The sequence below is a fragment of the Mya arenaria genome, chromosome 7 (assembly GCF_026914265.1).
Source record: "Mya arenaria isolate MELC-2E11 chromosome 7, ASM2691426v1".
Taxonomy (NCBI): domain Eukaryota; kingdom Metazoa; phylum Mollusca; class Bivalvia; order Myida; family Myidae; genus Mya; species Mya arenaria.
This window is the reverse complement of record NC_069128.1, coordinates 40,795,093-40,812,932: the sequence shown is the minus strand read 5'-3', so window position 1 is coordinate 40,812,932 and position 17,840 is coordinate 40,795,093. Positions and strand designations below refer to the sequence as shown.

General features: G+C 32.6%; 1 protein-coding gene across 3 annotated transcripts in view; it reads left to right on the top strand.

Annotated features, from left to right (window-relative positions):
• LOC128241476 (uncharacterized) overlaps positions 1-17,840 on the top strand; it is a 35,940-nt gene that overhangs the window by 13,084 nt on the left and 5,016 nt on the right. For all 3 annotated transcript variants that reach the window (XM_052958421.1, XM_052958419.1, XM_052958420.1), the window contains one exon: positions 11,062-11,255. In XM_052958421.1, the coding sequence (XP_052814381.1) occupies positions 11,062-11,255 (194 nt within the window). The remainder of the gene's footprint in view (positions 1-11,061; positions 11,256-17,840) is intronic.

The following is a 17,840-nucleotide window of genomic DNA, read 5'->3' as shown; positions in this document are numbered from 1 at the left end:
TTTTGATGTAATTTCTTCGCTAACAAGTAACCTAAGGAAGCGGAGCGCAGTGCAGCAAAGCGACCGTAGTTTCTTATTCACGAAGAAATTATTTAATAAATTCTAGCGTTAGCCCCTCCAAAATTGCATCAGCATTATGATTAAACCGTGCTCCTGTTTAAAAGACTTGTCAGTCAATTCAATATATTGTGAGGTCATTTAAATCAGCGTTGGCTCTGAAAATGCGCCTTTGCATATGCAAACATTAGGTGTGGCTATATGCGGATGCGCAGCTAAAGCAATTGATTAAATCCTAAAGAGTCGTCTTCAGAAAAAAGTAACGATTCTTCACAAACAAGAAACGAAACATTTTAAAAATCTAGCGCCCCTGATTGGCTGACAATGTAGGGCAAAGACTAAATCATGTAGAGACGCTATAAATTTGGATACACTCATCCTTCATTTTAGATCAATGAATCGTTAGTAAAACTTGACACAACCTGTAAGTTCTAGCTATGATAATCATCGAAATGTCTCAATATGTGTAAACATTGTTTTCGTTTTATAACTTTGTATCAATAATATAACATTCAAAAGATCTCTACTAAAGCCAGGACAGATGAAACCTGCAAAGTCACTAGACACCTGCCCGTTTAGCACTTCGTATTTATGAAAATAAATATATTGCAAATGTAAAATCTTCAGGAGGCAAAATATTCTTTCTCCCTAAAGCGCAAGTTATATCAAACTTTCCAACGGAAAGAACTACTTCCGTATTGATGAATGCTACTTGTGGCCATCCATTTCTGTAGTAGGTCCGGGAGAAGATCACTGGTAAAGTGTCTTCCTTGTACGTTTGCAAAACTAGGCGTATACACAAAAATGTTTCTATAAAACCATCATTCATAACGTATTCACATAAATCAATGCTTTAAACAATTATGGCTTATGGTGTAGAATTATTACATTCGTATGAATCAATAAAACGACAATTTTACATTTAAGCTAGTACTGGTGATGTCACCGTATACTTTAAAAATTCATCTCAGGCGATTCCGCTATGAATCAGCAATGCCGCTTTTAATAACTTCATAACAATATTTACATATAAATATGATTTATCTATGGCGATTCCGCCATGAATCATCAATGCCGAATTGAATAACTTTATTACAATATTTACATATCAACTAAAACCGTAACTGGTAAAGCCACCGTATACTATGATGAGAATACAGCCTACGAAACTTCTGATAAGCAATCATTTCATGCTAAGCTTAACTATTAAGAATTTTTAAAACCTTCGCGCGTGTTTAAAGGTCCGCCTTCTTCCATTCATTCAAAACACACTTTCTGCAACATTGACAATGTGTCAAAAAGTGAGGTTGAAGCTCGATCCCCCCTTCTTAATCATTGAGAATTTACTTCATATCATCTTAGTATTTCATATTCATCTTTGGCGTTTCCGCCGTGAATCAGCGGTGCCACTCATCTTCAGATTATCTTTCTTAATAATGCGATCATTCTACAGTGCAGTAACACTAAGCGTATAATAATTATGTACAACAATCTTTCAATAACACATATTTACAATATCATTAGAAATCATCAGATGCCATCACATTTTTTTCAGAACTTAACACACTCCACAATTCCCAGCTTTTCCTAAGGAAAACATATTATAATGGCTTGTCATTCAAGACAGGCAACTCATCTGTCTAGCAGTTATAAGCCAAATATTCAATTATATTAAATTAATATTCTTTAAAATACTGATTTTAATTCCATTTTTTTCTAAGGAAAACATATTATATAGATTGTCAGCCAAGATTGGCAACTCATCTGTCTAGCAATTATAATGGCAGCCAAGCCAAATGTACTTTACAATTATAAAAACAAGTATAGAAAAAATATCTGTATTTGTAAGTGAATACAGAACAAATTACTGAAACTTACATACAACATTCTCACTTATCTCTCGGTTTCTTAACAACTCAACTTAGGAAATAATTAAATTAGTATTCTTTAAAATACGTATTTTAATGCCAACATTCTGAATTTTAAATCTTCTAAATACAACATCCAGAATTATTCAGTATTGCTTCAGATCTTTCTCGTTCAATCAGTGAAGATTAAATTCCATTTATAATACTTATCTTTATATGTTTACTATATGGCCACAGCTACGGCTGACGCTAACAGGTAATATTATAACAGAAAACCACAATAGGCGAGAAACCATTTGAGCCCGGCACTTGAACAGGAAGTGACGTCAGCGAAGAACAGCTGCCATAAGCAGATACCCGTCATTGTTTTGCATCGTTCTCCTACGTGTTTTTTCTCAAAACAAAATAAAAAAGACACCTATATATTCTTAAATAGTATGTCAACGAAACACTCAATTTCTAAATAGAACTGGAAGCACTTCATATAAAATTTGCGAAAATGAATTCCTCTAACACACTTTAATTGATGCCTTTAAAACCAAAGAAACATGTTCACACTTGTTACAAATTATGTATGAACTGAATTAACTCATAATTTCTACATGTCCTATATTTCCACTGCATAATCTGAGTCATCATGATAATACATGTATTTGTCATTTGAAATAAATGCAGCACACATATTGTCAATACGATTTACGCTCTGTAATAGGATTTAAAGCATGCTTTGTCCGGTCTCCTCAGTAAACTCGGACTTCAGCCTACTGCCCGGTAAAACCTCAAATTTAACAACCTGGCGGTAATTCCATTATAAACAAGGAAAACTATTTTCTTCTAATTAGTTTTACTCAAACGTAAAACATTATATAACTTGTTGGCAATATAGTTATTTAATGGTTTTTTTTCGTGTATTCATTTAGTGCATTAAAACATGAATATATAAATTATGCAGTACACAGAACGCAAAAGTACGTAATTTAATGGCTAAACATAAAGAAAAGTGTTTTAAATCATAAGCTTGTATAGTTTTTATCTAATTGTGCTGACACACATACAACATACATCGTATTGTATTTTCAAAATGGTTTACAAAAGCTTTAAAGGTTGTGTGTCGGATAAAGCTCAATGGCGCCTGAGCCCTCAGAAAATATATTTTTGTAAGAAAAGGTGAATTATGGTTAACAACAAACGAATTTCTATGTTAAGTGAATTGTTGTATACAGAAAATTAGAATTGATAATAAATGTATTATATTGAAAGCATAAATGTAATAGATGTGTTACAATTAACCAATTCTTATTAAATTGTCATACATCAAAATATTTAGAAAAAAATGTTGACTATTACACTAAGAAGAAACTAGAAGACACAAACACTAAGAATGATCTATGTCACCAGTATACGATTTTGCATAGTACGCCATATTCGTTGATGTCATCATGCATGCCAATATTATACTAATATGCATTTTAAGCTCTTGGATGAAATATACATTGACAATTTGACATGCAATATGACTTTTTTTGCCACGGGAAAATTGGCATGCATAAAAAGGTCACATATCATGTTAATATCCGCATAAGGATAATTGATAGCATTAATGTCTTTTTACACATAGAATAGAATAAACCAATTGTAATGCTACTCGAAATGCCATACTAGGTTTGCATGTTCTACGATGCACAAACAGTGCAACTAAATAAATGACATGATTCCTATTCAACTGAACATTTGGATATAGGCGTAGAAAAAAATAAATAGTTATTCCAGGCGTTAACTTTATGCATCCATATTAAATTAAACCAGTAAATGATATGTTTCAGCCATAACACTAATTAATTAAATGCATTCAGATAGGTGTTTGCTTTTCCACATTAATTCTTTAAAACACATATTACTGACTGTGAAGATTGATATTGTCAGATTGTACTTGCAAATCCATAGAAAAGTTCGTCATGATATTTCATAATGCATGAAAGTGTACATCCCTAAAACTTAACAAGGCAAGCATATCATATTTTATTTGGTAACATGATTGAAATGTAACTTTATAAATGTAACAACAGAAACAATCTACCTCATTATCATTAAGTACATTTAGCAAATACATACATTACATACATAATAATTAAGGATTGAGGAGATAGCTTAGAGCTAATATGTATACCTCTCTCCTAAAGCACACGTCGAACGAACTGTGTCTGCACCACATTAAATTGTATGATAACTGCTTGCACCACATGTTTTACGTTTTCTAGATTTAATTCCTACACAAATATAAATTTAATAAAAATAAACACACTCATATACCATTATAACCTTTGACCTGCCCTATAGAGAGGTATGTTTTGAAAAGACGTATACGAAAAGCTTGTATGCCATATGGAAATTTAATGATGTTCAGAGGTCAAATCAATAACACTTATCACAGTATGTACATTAAAACCATTCCTACCATAAAATCCAGACATGAGAAAAAGTGATATGAATAAGAAAACGAATAGCATTAGTACAATGCTACTAATTTAGTTTCTGATATGCACAGCTAAGTTTATAAAAACAAATCGCGTATATATTCATTCCTGGTTGTATTATATGTATAAAAAAATTGTATCGAGTGAAAAAATCAACTATAAAAACTGCTTTTTAAATCAGTTGTAGCTGCTTCCGTTTAAAATATATTTCTTTTTAACACTTTAAGTTTGCAAATTTTTATTTGATTTAAAAAAAAAGATCGCATACGTTTAAATCAGATTTGTTTTAGAAATAAACTTACCGGGGATAAGGAAAATGGCAATCCCATTTTCAAACGTTTTCTTGTAGCTGAATCCTTGAATATTTGTTTATGTACAAAACATTGGACGAACAATTTTATTTTCGAATATAAATTAGATGCTTTAGTACGTTTTACTATGTTTCCAAACTATTTGACTCATTTAACATGTTAAACGAACTTCAGGGCAAATTAACAAAACAATTAACTAATACTTTTAAATAGCCTCCACACGTCATGTTAACAATGAAGCGAGGTCTTCACCCCATCTCGGAAACGACCCGTGTACAAACGAAAAAGAATATTCTCAGAAAATGACTGTGCTTTGATATTTACGTAGCATAAACCCACGTTCTATCATGAAACGAACTATACAACTGGTAGATCGGCTTTTAATCTAATGTTAAACCACTGAAGATTGGTTTCCTCGTTTAATCGTTCAAATATGTCTTCAGTTAAAAGTGGCCACTGTTATGTTGTTAACGGGTCAATGATCTTTCTATTCGTTCATAAACATTTCTAAAGAGTATTGTACATGCATTAAAAGTGGTTAAATGAATGTTTATGAAGAAATGACAGTCTACCTCATTAGCGATCAAAGGTTTGCTTTGGGGACGTCCCTCGGGTGTAGCAAACGGTTAATCGATAACGAGGTGTTTAGAAATGTAAATATAATATAAATAAAACTACAAAAAATACGCATAACAGTATTACAAACAAATTTTGCTCAGTGTAAGTGTATTTTATTATACACGTGAAAATATGCTTTTCTATGAAACTTGGGAAATAAAATACGATCTAACACTGAAATGACGAAAATATAAATGTTTGTTGTTAAAATGCCAGGTCTAAATGTGTCGTTTTATTTTAAAGCATATGCCTATTAGTTTAAAAATAACATTAGACACAACATTAGAATATATTGAATGGTAAATAAATTGACCTCACATGCTCGTACAAGATATCAATAAACAGCTTATACGACTCTACACCCAACAGAGTTATTGAAAAAGTGTCTTCTTCCGGTTTGTAAGCGCACCGTGCAGGAGCATTGCGAGTAAGCCCACTAGCCAATACATTGTATTTAGAAAGGCCATGATAATAATCTAATGTTTATCTTTCGGAAAATATATTTCTACTTTTCTATTCATAAATCTGTATTTATTAATGAAATATGAAGAACAACTCGTACTGTATATATGTATGATTAGAGTTTATTAAGTAATTTTAGCGGATTACTTAATTAATTCTAACCGACTTAGTGTTAACCCCGCCCAAATTGCATCAGCTTTAAAATTAAGCAGTGCGCGTGTGACGTCATTTAAATCAGCGTTGGCACTGAAAATCCACCTTTGCATATACACACAGTAGGAGTGGCTATATGCGCATGCACAGTTAAAGCAATTTACTTTATCCTGAAAGTCGTCTTCAGGAATAAGTAGCGATTTTTCACAATTAACAAACGAACATTTTAAAAATCAAGCGCCCCTGATTGGCTGACAATGTAAGGCAAACACTTATATATACTCAAGTTTAGACAATATGAATTTGGATACACTCATCGTTCATTTTAGATCAAAGAATCGTTAGTAAAACTTGACACAACCTGAAGTTCTAGCTATGATAATAATCGAAATGTCTCTAGGTGTGTAAACATTGTTTTTGTTTTATAACTTTGTATCAATAACATAACATTCAAAACTTCTGTACTAAAGCCAGGGCAGAGAAAACCAGCAAAGTCACTAAACACTTGCCCTTTTAGCACTTCTAATCAACGAAAATAAATATATATTGTAAAAGTAAAAACTTAAGCAGGCACGATATCCCTTCTTCCTAAACTGCAAGTTAAATCCAACTGAAAGAACTACTTTAGTATTGATGGCCACACACTTCTGTAGTAGGTCCGGGAGAAGATCCACTTCTACCGCCAATCCTTCGGTCTGTTGTCTGGTCATTGTGCGTCTGCAATAATAGACGTATACACAAAAATGTATCTACAAAGAACATCATTTATAACGTATTCACATTAATCCATTCGGTTAACACTCATGTCTAATGACTTAAAATATTTACATTCGTATGAGTCAATAAAACAACAATTTTACATTTGAAATGCGTGAGACGTAAGCGTAAACTTTAACGATTCATCTTTGGCGATTCCGCTATGGATCAGCCTGTTATAACTTTACTTCGTAATAATATTTACATATAAACTAGCACTTGTGATTACACCGTGTTCATTGTACATTGTGTTTCATCTCTGGCGAGTCCGCCATAAATCATCAAAGCCGAGTTTTATAACTTTATAACACTATTTGCATATGTACTAGTTTTGTAACTGACTAACTGGTGAAGCCACCGTATACTATGATTAGAATACAGCCTTGATTTTCATCAAAGGAAACTGTTGATAAGCAATTATTAAGTGCTACGCTTAACTATTAAGAATTTCAACTTTCGCGCGTGTTTAAAAGTCCGCCTTCTGCCACTTATTCAATACACACTCCCTGCATCATTGACAATAAGTCAACCAATGAGGTTGAAACTCACTCCGCTCCTTCTTAATCACTGAAATTTACTTCATATCATCTAAGTATTACTTATTCATCTCTGGCGTTTCCGCCGTGAATCAGCGATGCCGCTCATATGATCTTTAGATTACCTTCCTTAAAATTGCAATCATTCTATAATGTAGTAACATTAAGCGTATTATAATTATGTACAATAATCTTTGAATAAGACAACTTTACAATATCATAACAAATGATCAGATGAATTCATTTTTTTACAAAACTAAACACAATCAACAAAACCCATTTTTTTCTAAGGAACACATTTAATAATGGCAAGACAGGCAACACATCTGTCTAGCAATTATAATGGCAGCCGAGCCAAATGTTCAATTATAAAAAGTACAATATCGGTATTTTTAAGCAAATACAGGGCACATCATTGAATCTTACACACAACAATTTTACTTATCTCACAAATAATCTGTCTAGCAATTATGTAATGGCAGCCAAGGCAGATGTACTTAGTCAATTACAAAAACAAGTAAAGAAACAATATTTGTATTTATTAACGAACACAAAACCAATCCCTGAAACTTACATAAAACATTCTTACTTATAATCTCAGTTTGTTAACAACTCACCTAATACTAAAATTGAAGAAGTATTTTTTGAAATTTGATTTTATTTTAAAGCTGCATTCTCACAGATTGAACGTTTTGACAACTTTCAACTTTTTAATTTTTTGTCTTAGAACGAGCCAAGTTTTGCGAAAATCGATGGAAACCAGTTATATCGGAATTTGCTCTTTCCGCGACAAAATATAAAAAAGTTGTAAATATGGTATATCTGTAAGAGTGCAGCTTTAATGCCAACATTCTGAATTTAAAATCTTCTAAACCGAAAAATCCAGAAGAAATCGGCATTGCTTCAAATCGTTCTCGTTCAATTCAGAAAAGATTAAATTTTATTTATAATACTTATCTTTATGTATTGACTATATGGCAAAATCTACGGCTGACGCTGACAGGTAATATTACACCAGAAAATCACAATAGGCGGGGGAACACCATCGGAGCGCGGCACTTGAACAGGAAGCGACGTCAACTAAAAACAGCTGCCATGAGGTGAAACAGCTCATCTGTTCACAGCCACATGGTAGAACCGCGGGATCCGTGTAACCCCGATCTCATTGTGTTGCATTGTTCTCCTACGTGTTTCTCGCCCCCCCCCCCCAAAAAAAAAAAAAAAAAAAAAAATCTCACCTAAATATTCTTTAATAGTATCTTATAAACTAAACATCCACTTTCTTAGTAAAGCTAGAAGCACTGATTTTAAAATGCAGAAAAATTCCTCTAACACAATTAAACTGTATTAACTCATAATTTCGTACATGTCCTATATTTCCGCTGCATAATCTGAATCTGAATCTTCATGTTACGCGTCGTTTCAAATAAATACAACAAACATATTTTTAATACGACTTACCCTCTGTAAGTGGATTAGAATCATGCCTTGTCCGGTCACGGCAATAAACACGGACTTTTGCATACTGCCCGGTACGACCTCAAATTTAACAATCAATTGTATCGATTTGAACGTATCTGTTCCCTAATGCGGATTGTTTTTACATCCATATGCGCACGAAATACTCGTGTGTATGAATCACTCGTGATTATAAAGCGCCACCTGGAGGTTTTTCCTTTATAAACATGATAAACTAATTGTCTTCTAATTCATTTAACTCAAACGTAGACAATTATATAACGTGTTTGCAATATCTTTATTAAATGTCTGTTTGTTTCCATTTAAAACATTAAGTGCATTCAAACATGAATAAATACATTATCCAATACACTGAACGCAAAAGTACGTATTTCAATGGCTAAACATACAGAAAAAGTGTTTTAAATTATAAGCTAAAAAAACTATAGTCTTTATCTTAATGTGATGACACGCAAACATCATACATCGTATTTTTAAATGGCTAATGTTAAAGCGCTTTATGTCGAGTATGGAGTCAGAGCCTTCCGAAAATATTTGTTTATAAGAAATGGGGAATTATAAATTAAAACAATCGTTATTATCCTCAAATGAATTTCTATGTATGTCAAGTGTATTGTTGTGGTATACCGAAAATTACATTAGCATTAATACTAAATGGATTATATGATTATATTGAAAGCCTAAAGGAAATAAATGTGTTTCAATGAACTAATTTTGATGGAATAATCATAAATCAAGATATTTAGAAATATGTGGAAGATTACACTAAGAAGACAGTAGAAGAAAGAACACACTAAGAATAATCTATGTCACAAGTATACGATTTTGCATCGTACGTCATATTTGTTGATGTCATCAGAAATGCCAATATTTTATTGCTATGCTTTTAAAGCTTTTAGGGGAAATATACATTGATAAAATCGACCTGCAAAACGACTGTTTTGCCTCGGGAAAATGATGATGCACAAACTGAATGAATGACATTGTTCCTATTTCGTAGAACATTTGGATATATTGTAGGAAAAAGGAATCTTTGTGACATGCGTGACAATGTGTTTTAGTTGCAAATAATTGTCGGTAGTAGCTGTTTATTGAATTTAAAACAAATCTTGATCTGGATAAAATTATAAAATAGTGTTCCTTTATAAACAAACGTCAAAAACACATCCAACGAGAAAGACAAAAATATAAATTGTAAAAATAATATGGAAATATACCCTGTTCAATTTTGCGCCTACGTTTAATTTAATAAATATTGATATATTTTCGCAATAACTGTAATTAATTAAATGTTAATCAGATAGCTGTTAGCTTTCCTTGTCAAATGAATATCAAATTGTTTTTGGTAAAATGATTCAAATGTAACTTCATAAATATAACAATAGGAAAATAGGATTTAATCTACCTCATTAATGTATAATCATTTGTTGCAGTAAAAATAACATTAAATTTACAACAAATTTCGTCGCTATATTTTTGGGCAGAATAAACATCATATTTACGCAAACTTACCAAATTACTAAAATTCATTAAAAGCATTTAACATATTCCGCACTTATATAAAGGTACCAATTTGGATTGCGAGATTTCAGTATGCTCAATTTAAAATATTAGATCGCAATCGAGTTTATATTTTAAATATACATGATCATGTAACACAGTTCAATCTATTGTTGTATAGATGTTACTCGATATAATTTGTATTTTACTTTAAAAATATTAAACACCAGCATACTAATTACATCACCGAAGCTTTATTATCTAATTTTAGTAAAAATATATTATAAAGTCGAGTATAAATCATTTCATTTCTCCGTAGAACTAAATAATAATCTGCGATCACAGAATGGTTATTTCATTCTACACATCTATCTTATACAATTTCAGAAACAAACTTTGTAATTTATAATGGCAATTTGCTTTGTTTTCGGTAATTGAAATAAATCAGTGTAACCTATATGCAGTAACGTTATATGATTGTTTTGCGTGTACTTTTCTTAAAACAATTGAACCTGTAGATATCGTAATTTATTCCACATATGCAAAATATATTTTAATGAATCTAACAATGCCCGTACTTTTGCTTTAAATGTCATAATTTATATTTTTATGTTATCCTCCGACCTAATTGTACAAGTTTAGGGATTATCACATGCCGAAAAACATACTTTCAGAACAGAAATATCATGGATGCTTAAATTAAAATCAAAATGGTTCGATTGTATCTGACAATCCATTCTCCTGTCCAGTTTATGTTAATGTTCGATATATTTTATGGTATATTTGTACTTTCTAGTTATATGCATTCCATCACGTCTAATACAACGTTTGTCTTCCCTTCTTGCAGACGCACCATCCATCCCCGGGAAACCCGTATAAAGGCGGCATGTTCAAAGGACGTTTGATTTGCGACTCTGAGGGCCAGCTGCTAAGTAGAATGTTAAAGGCAGCGTTCAGGAAAGGGTTGATGTTCATCATGGGGAAAGAAGGAAAAGTTGTCCTGGATGACATCTCATTGTATCAAGGTTATGTGCATTACAGGTAAGAATAATCTTTAAGTTATGATACGAGTCAGCTTAGAATGTTCAGGAGAAGATTAGAGTTATTTGTTCTAAAGTAAAGAAATATGTTCTGAATGGCGTTTTATGCAGGTATTTATTTTTAACGTACAGTAGTTATATGCATCACATATATAAAGCATGTTATAAGTGGTAGTCAGGGTACGCCATAAAACGAAGTCCATATTCGTAACGTACCATTCAGTGTGTAACCTTAGTCTAATCATTAACTGTCTTTCCTGCACTACTAATCTTGACGTGTTTTCTACCCGCTTGTACGTTTTAACGAGATATGAATCAGTGAGAAAATGCATACCCATTCCATCAACTTTTTTTTTGTATTTGATGTAGTGTTTCAGTCAGTGAACTTACATTTGCATCATATATATCCAAAGGCATACGTAAAGCTCGGAAGCGATGTCGCCATACGATTTACGCCATAGATTCTAGAGTGTTTGCAGTCAAATCATACATATGTAGACATTAGTTTGAATTGAAATTGAAAATCATAAACAGTTATACAAATAGTGTTACCTTTATAGCTGTTGCTTCTCAGTGATATATCTAGTAAGATACAATGCGATATAGTGAAACAATTAACATATATCTTCTGCGTTAATGGCGTATTTTGGCGTTCTCTGCGGGGGATCTTTAAATTTGTACGTTAACGCTGGTTTGTCATTTTATAGACAGTCAGGTGTTTCCCCTGACGGTAGAATATGTCAGTCCTCCACTTCGTACGCGTTGATTTTATCGTACGAGTTTCAGTGTAACAGTAGGATACATAGAGAAAAATATGTCTTGAACGACACAGAAGTTGATAAGTATTTTATGCCACACCTTATGACTCCATAATTATTCATGTCCTATAAGAAGTACAATACTGCATTTGCGATTACTGTGATTCATTATTTAAGTTTATTTAGATATTCTTTTTGTTCTTTGATTTCTTTTTTCTGAAGCTATGAAACTAAAAAATTGTTTTTTTTAAATGCTAAATAATAAGATTGAGTGCAATGGTGGGATACGTTGCTCAACAATATTTCGACTTCAAAAATGAAATATACTGAAAATTGGTCGGCATAAAGTGCTAAGCTTCCTTAAATCATTTATGCGAAATAAAATACCTTTCCGGTGAAGGTAAGTACACCGGCTATCTTATAAGGCACCGTGATTTCTTAAATTGTATCGTAACACACGACATGAAATATTTAAATTTCATCGAAAAGAAACATGTGAATTGATATATATATGCAATGAAACAAGCATAAAACATTTTGATTTTGATATTTGCACACCAAATAAAGATAAATTTGAAATATCAGAATAACTCGCATTTTTAACATTCATTTTGTTCGATTTTAAACGTACCCTTATTGTCTTCAACGTCATTATAAGTGTTGAACGTCGACGTTATTGTTTATAATGAACTAACTAGCATATTCAATCACGTAAAACGTCTATATACTGACTAATGATATAAATAATAATAATGATGATAATAATAATAATAAAAATAATATTTACTAAACAATACAAATGCGCTCGTTAATTGTACAGCGATTTGCATAATTTTAACAAAAAAATACATATTAATTTCAAAACACTACTTTATTCTGTTCATGCGAAGCAGTTTAACAACCTGGATTAATATTTAACTCAGTAAAATAAGATGATAAAGCCGCGATTGTTTTTGCCGATTTAACTAATTTGTTTTTAGCACTACAGATAGTCAATCGCACCCGGAACGGTGGTATGCTAGACCTTATCTAACTCCTGGCAACGTTTCATTGTGATATGTCCTGGTGATAGACAGTGGGCATCGTACACCTGAAAGGAAATCATTCATCATCATCATCATCATCATCATCATCATCATCATCATCATCATCATCATCATCATCATCATCATCAACATCACCAACACCACCACCAACACCACCACCACCACCAACAACAACAACATCATCATCATCATCATTACCACCACCACCACCACCATTACCACAACCCCCACCATCATCATCATCATCATCATCATCATCATCATCATCATCATCATCATCATCATCATCATCACCACCACCACCACCACAACCAACATCAATAACAACAACAACAACAACAACAACAACAAAAAAAAAAAAATCATCATCACAATCATCACAACCTCCACCACCACCACCACCACCACCACCAATAACAACAACATCATTATCACAACCACCACCACCACCACCACCAACAACAACAACAACAACAACAACAACAACAACATCATCAGCATCAGCATCATCATAATCATCATCATCATCATCACCACCACCACCACAACCACCACCACCACAACCACCACCACCAACAACAACAACATCATCATCATCAGCATCAGCATCATCATAATCATCATCATCATCATCACCACCACCACCACAACCACCACCACCACAACCACCACCAACAACAACAACAACATCATCATCATCATCATCATCATCATCATCATCATCATCATCATCATTTGCCTTCAATGTCATTTGTCATGGTGGAGAATTTCATTTGTGATGTATGAATAGTTACTCATAATTTCGAATTTCATATTCCACTGCACGTGAACATGACTGGGCGGCAACTACCTCAAAGCTCTCGCCGATTTTTCGCTCCCTGTTCTTGAGTGTCTTCTTATTTACAAGGGGAAGGTTCATGTAGTCAAGAATATTATTCATTTCTTGTTCCTCAACGCCAGCGTTGATCATGGCTGAAAGAATTAAAGCATTTCAAACAATATATACAAGCTATTTGACTTCATTTAGGTAGTTTTAGGGGTAAAATTCATTGAGATTATAGTAATATTGATGCATACTGAAAACTGCAGCAAACTATTGCTTAGCTTTCCTTTTGTAATTTTCGAAAGAACCATTTACCTGCAGCTAACTTTGTGGTTACAGCAAAGCACCGAGTTCCGGTTTTGTGATCACCAGCCTTGTGTCGTTTTCCAGTCGGCACTGTGTTGTCAGCCAGACATGGCATGCATTTTTTATGAAGAATACTCCCGATAACGTATTTTGTTTCTGATGTTATGTTAGTAAACGACAACTGTTCCGCGCACTTGCAGCATTTTTTTTCAATTCGTCTATTAAAATCTTTTACTCAACAACTCGTCTTCAATCCAGAAGGTCACGCTTGCATTTCTTACGAATCTATACCAGCTTCTGCATCCGTTTCTTGATGTTTTCTTTGGTAAACTTTCCATTTTTTTCAAATATTCATGTCGTCTGCTTCGTTATTCTGCATTTGTATTTTAGGACGCTGTTTCCGGTTTTATTAAGCACGTGCACGGTTTCGACAAAACGCGAACTTGCTAACTCAGATTGCACGTATCGGACTCTTGATCAGAAGGTCCCGGGTTTGTTCCCCACTCGGAGCATCGTTTGATGATAGTTCTGGTTATCATCCAGGAATGTTAAATGATTATGATTTCATGTATATGACATATCTTTATAAAGTTATATATCATGTTTATGTATAGATGATCATCGCAAATTTTAATAAAACTTACCTTTACCAATACGCATGTACGTGAATATGCATAATCGCCATCGTTCATGCAACCGATAAATTTATCAAACATGAATGCAAATCCATCAAAAACACATTTTGTTATAGAAAATCATATTTCCGTTCCATTTGCTTAATGTTGTTTTGACTTTTTTTCTTAGTTATTGGACGACATTACGGTTTCTTTGCATTCCGTTTTCAAAATATCACAATTTATCGCCAGCATTACGACTACGTACATCAAAACAACGTTGACGTCAGTAACGTTTAAAACAAACGTTTCTGAACCCATTATTTAAAATTGGTTGCTTAATTAGCCCGACAACACATATAGGTTATTACATAACACGAAAGGCTAAATATCAGGCGTCAAAATGTTAGAAAAAATATAGGAAATGCCAGGCATCTAGTGAAGATTTTTCATTACAGGCCAGTCGTTGAACGTAAATTAACGTGCACAATTATGTAATGACACGCAACTTATCTTCTGCACATGAACTAATAGACACATTTGTTGAAAATTCATATTGTAATAGTTATATAACTGTAGTAAGGCATCTTTACAGCAGTTTTCATAACTTTATAATGAAAAACGGCAGTTGAGTGACGCTAATCAAAATTGTAAAAAAGGGGTATGGTGTTAGATAGCGTCTTTTTGCACTAACCGACGCCGCCGATATAAGTCATTTTAGCAAAAATGAGAAAAACATGCCTGACACATCATTCTGGCCAATTGTCAAAGAAGTTGAAATATATTTAATTTTGAACGTCAATTTTGACGGAGCAACGTATCCCATCACCTTAAGTTACGCCGCCTGATACAGTAAACACAAACGGACGAGCGTTGAGCACCCCATTATGATACTCTTGTTAAATAATTATATTGCTTGTATACCGTCCGTATGTTTTATGACTTATACCATGTACACTTAATGATAATATGCATATGGTTTTAAACCAGCAGATTTCTTTTTCATCTATTGAAACAAAATAGCATTTAAACAATGGGTTGTCTTCACGCAAACTATCCATGGAGTGAAATATAAAAATACAAATGCAGTACAGTTAAGTCACCGTATTGTACCGTAGAGCTCTATTAATTCAGACGGTGGCGAAAATTTTCATATTTAACATACCTCATGTGTGAAAATAAATGAGGATTAAACTACTTTATGTCATGCCTTTCGATGCAATACGAAGTTATATCAGTGAATAAAATAAGGAGAGAAACTATCAACTTTCAGAACTTATTTACAATTACTTTGTAGGTACTTCCTCTTGCTCAAAACTTATCACGTCAGCTTTGAAACACAAAATCCTGTCATAACAATTAAAGATTGCATGAGTTTGTATAAGTTTGAATAAAAATATATTTGGCAATAAACAACTAACCGTTTATTAGAAAAAATGGTAGTAATGTTTTTCAAACTTTTCATGAACCTTGAAGCTGAATGTGCGAACTTTTGCTTTCATTAAAACCGACGAAAACAACAGCTCGAATATAAATAGGATGTTATATCAATGTTATCAAATATCTTTTTAAATACGATCTTTCAAATGTTAGCTCAATAAATGGCCACGTAGTAATTTGGTTATGTACTAATGCCCTGTTTTAATTTAAAACTGCTTATTATTTGATGCATTGATAAACGTTCAAAACTTAATGTTCATAAAAATGTTTGCACAAACAAAAATGACTGAATTATAAACTTTAAAAAATGCGTTGAGTGCGTCCGTTGGGTAGCGGCGGGGAAAATCGTTTTTAAAAAGTTATTTAGAAAAAGAAATACTAATTAAAGCCCGAAAAAAAACTTTATTTAATTTTATTGTAGCATGCTATTCAATATCACGCTTGATCAAATAAATAGTATAGTTTTACCGTTTGATCGGCACTCTTAAAACTATGTTTTTCTATGAAGCTCATTAAATAAATTACGATCTTATACTGAATTGAAAAAAATATCCTTTATTTAACTGTCACAGTTGCTGTGAAATTAAACATTGTTGAACAATGTAGCACCGAATTTAAGAAGTTTTGAAATAAATAAACCGCAATGTAGCTCTTTTGTTCAAATGTCCCAGTAAAAGTTAATGATTTATACTGTTTAAATAAACTTTTGATTACACTATAATTGAGTTGTATTATTATATGTAATGTAATATGAAGACAGCTTTAAAGGTCAGAATCAACTATATGTGTACATAATAACCAGTATTTTTATTTATACATTAAAACCCTCAGATCTGCTAGAAAGATACTTTTTGATTAATTATTTAATAAAAAATAAATAAAACCAAAGCTCAGACAATTCTGGGATGTCACGATATAAAATACTGAAGCTACCAGGCCAATTTAAGGATATTAAATAAAATAAAATTACACACCTTTATAAGTGAATCTATACTACTGTAAAATAGTTATTACTATCGCTACTGAAGCACTGACATAAAGACGGGAACACTAACTTGAATGTATAACAAAAATTCACTTTAATTTAATAGCCTAGGTAATTTAAATTAAGCAAATGAATGCACCAAGTCAAAAACAAATAACACAGAAAATAACAGAAATATGATCCTTGAATTGATCTTTCTAACAATAATTAAGTTTTTTACATTTGGTCAATGAACACTCGAATACTGTGAAATATGTTATTTTCTGCAGTGAAAAGTTAGATGAAAATGGTTAATGGTCATGCATTTATTTATTAGTTAACTTTTAAATTGAGAACCTTTCACATTATTTGGTTTTGGTTAATATGCAATAGTGATATCTTTCTCTCTACAAAAAAAATTTCAATGTTCACTCACCACCTTACTTAATGCACACGAGACTGCACAGCTCTTAAAAAATATCTCTCAATGTCCACACATCCTGATGATCATTATCGTCTGGATGGTTTCGTCTTGAATCAGTTGACCATCCACGTCTGGATGATTATGTCATGAATCGGATGATCTTCAACGTCTGGATGGTTATGTCCTGAATCGGATGATCCTCAACGTCTGG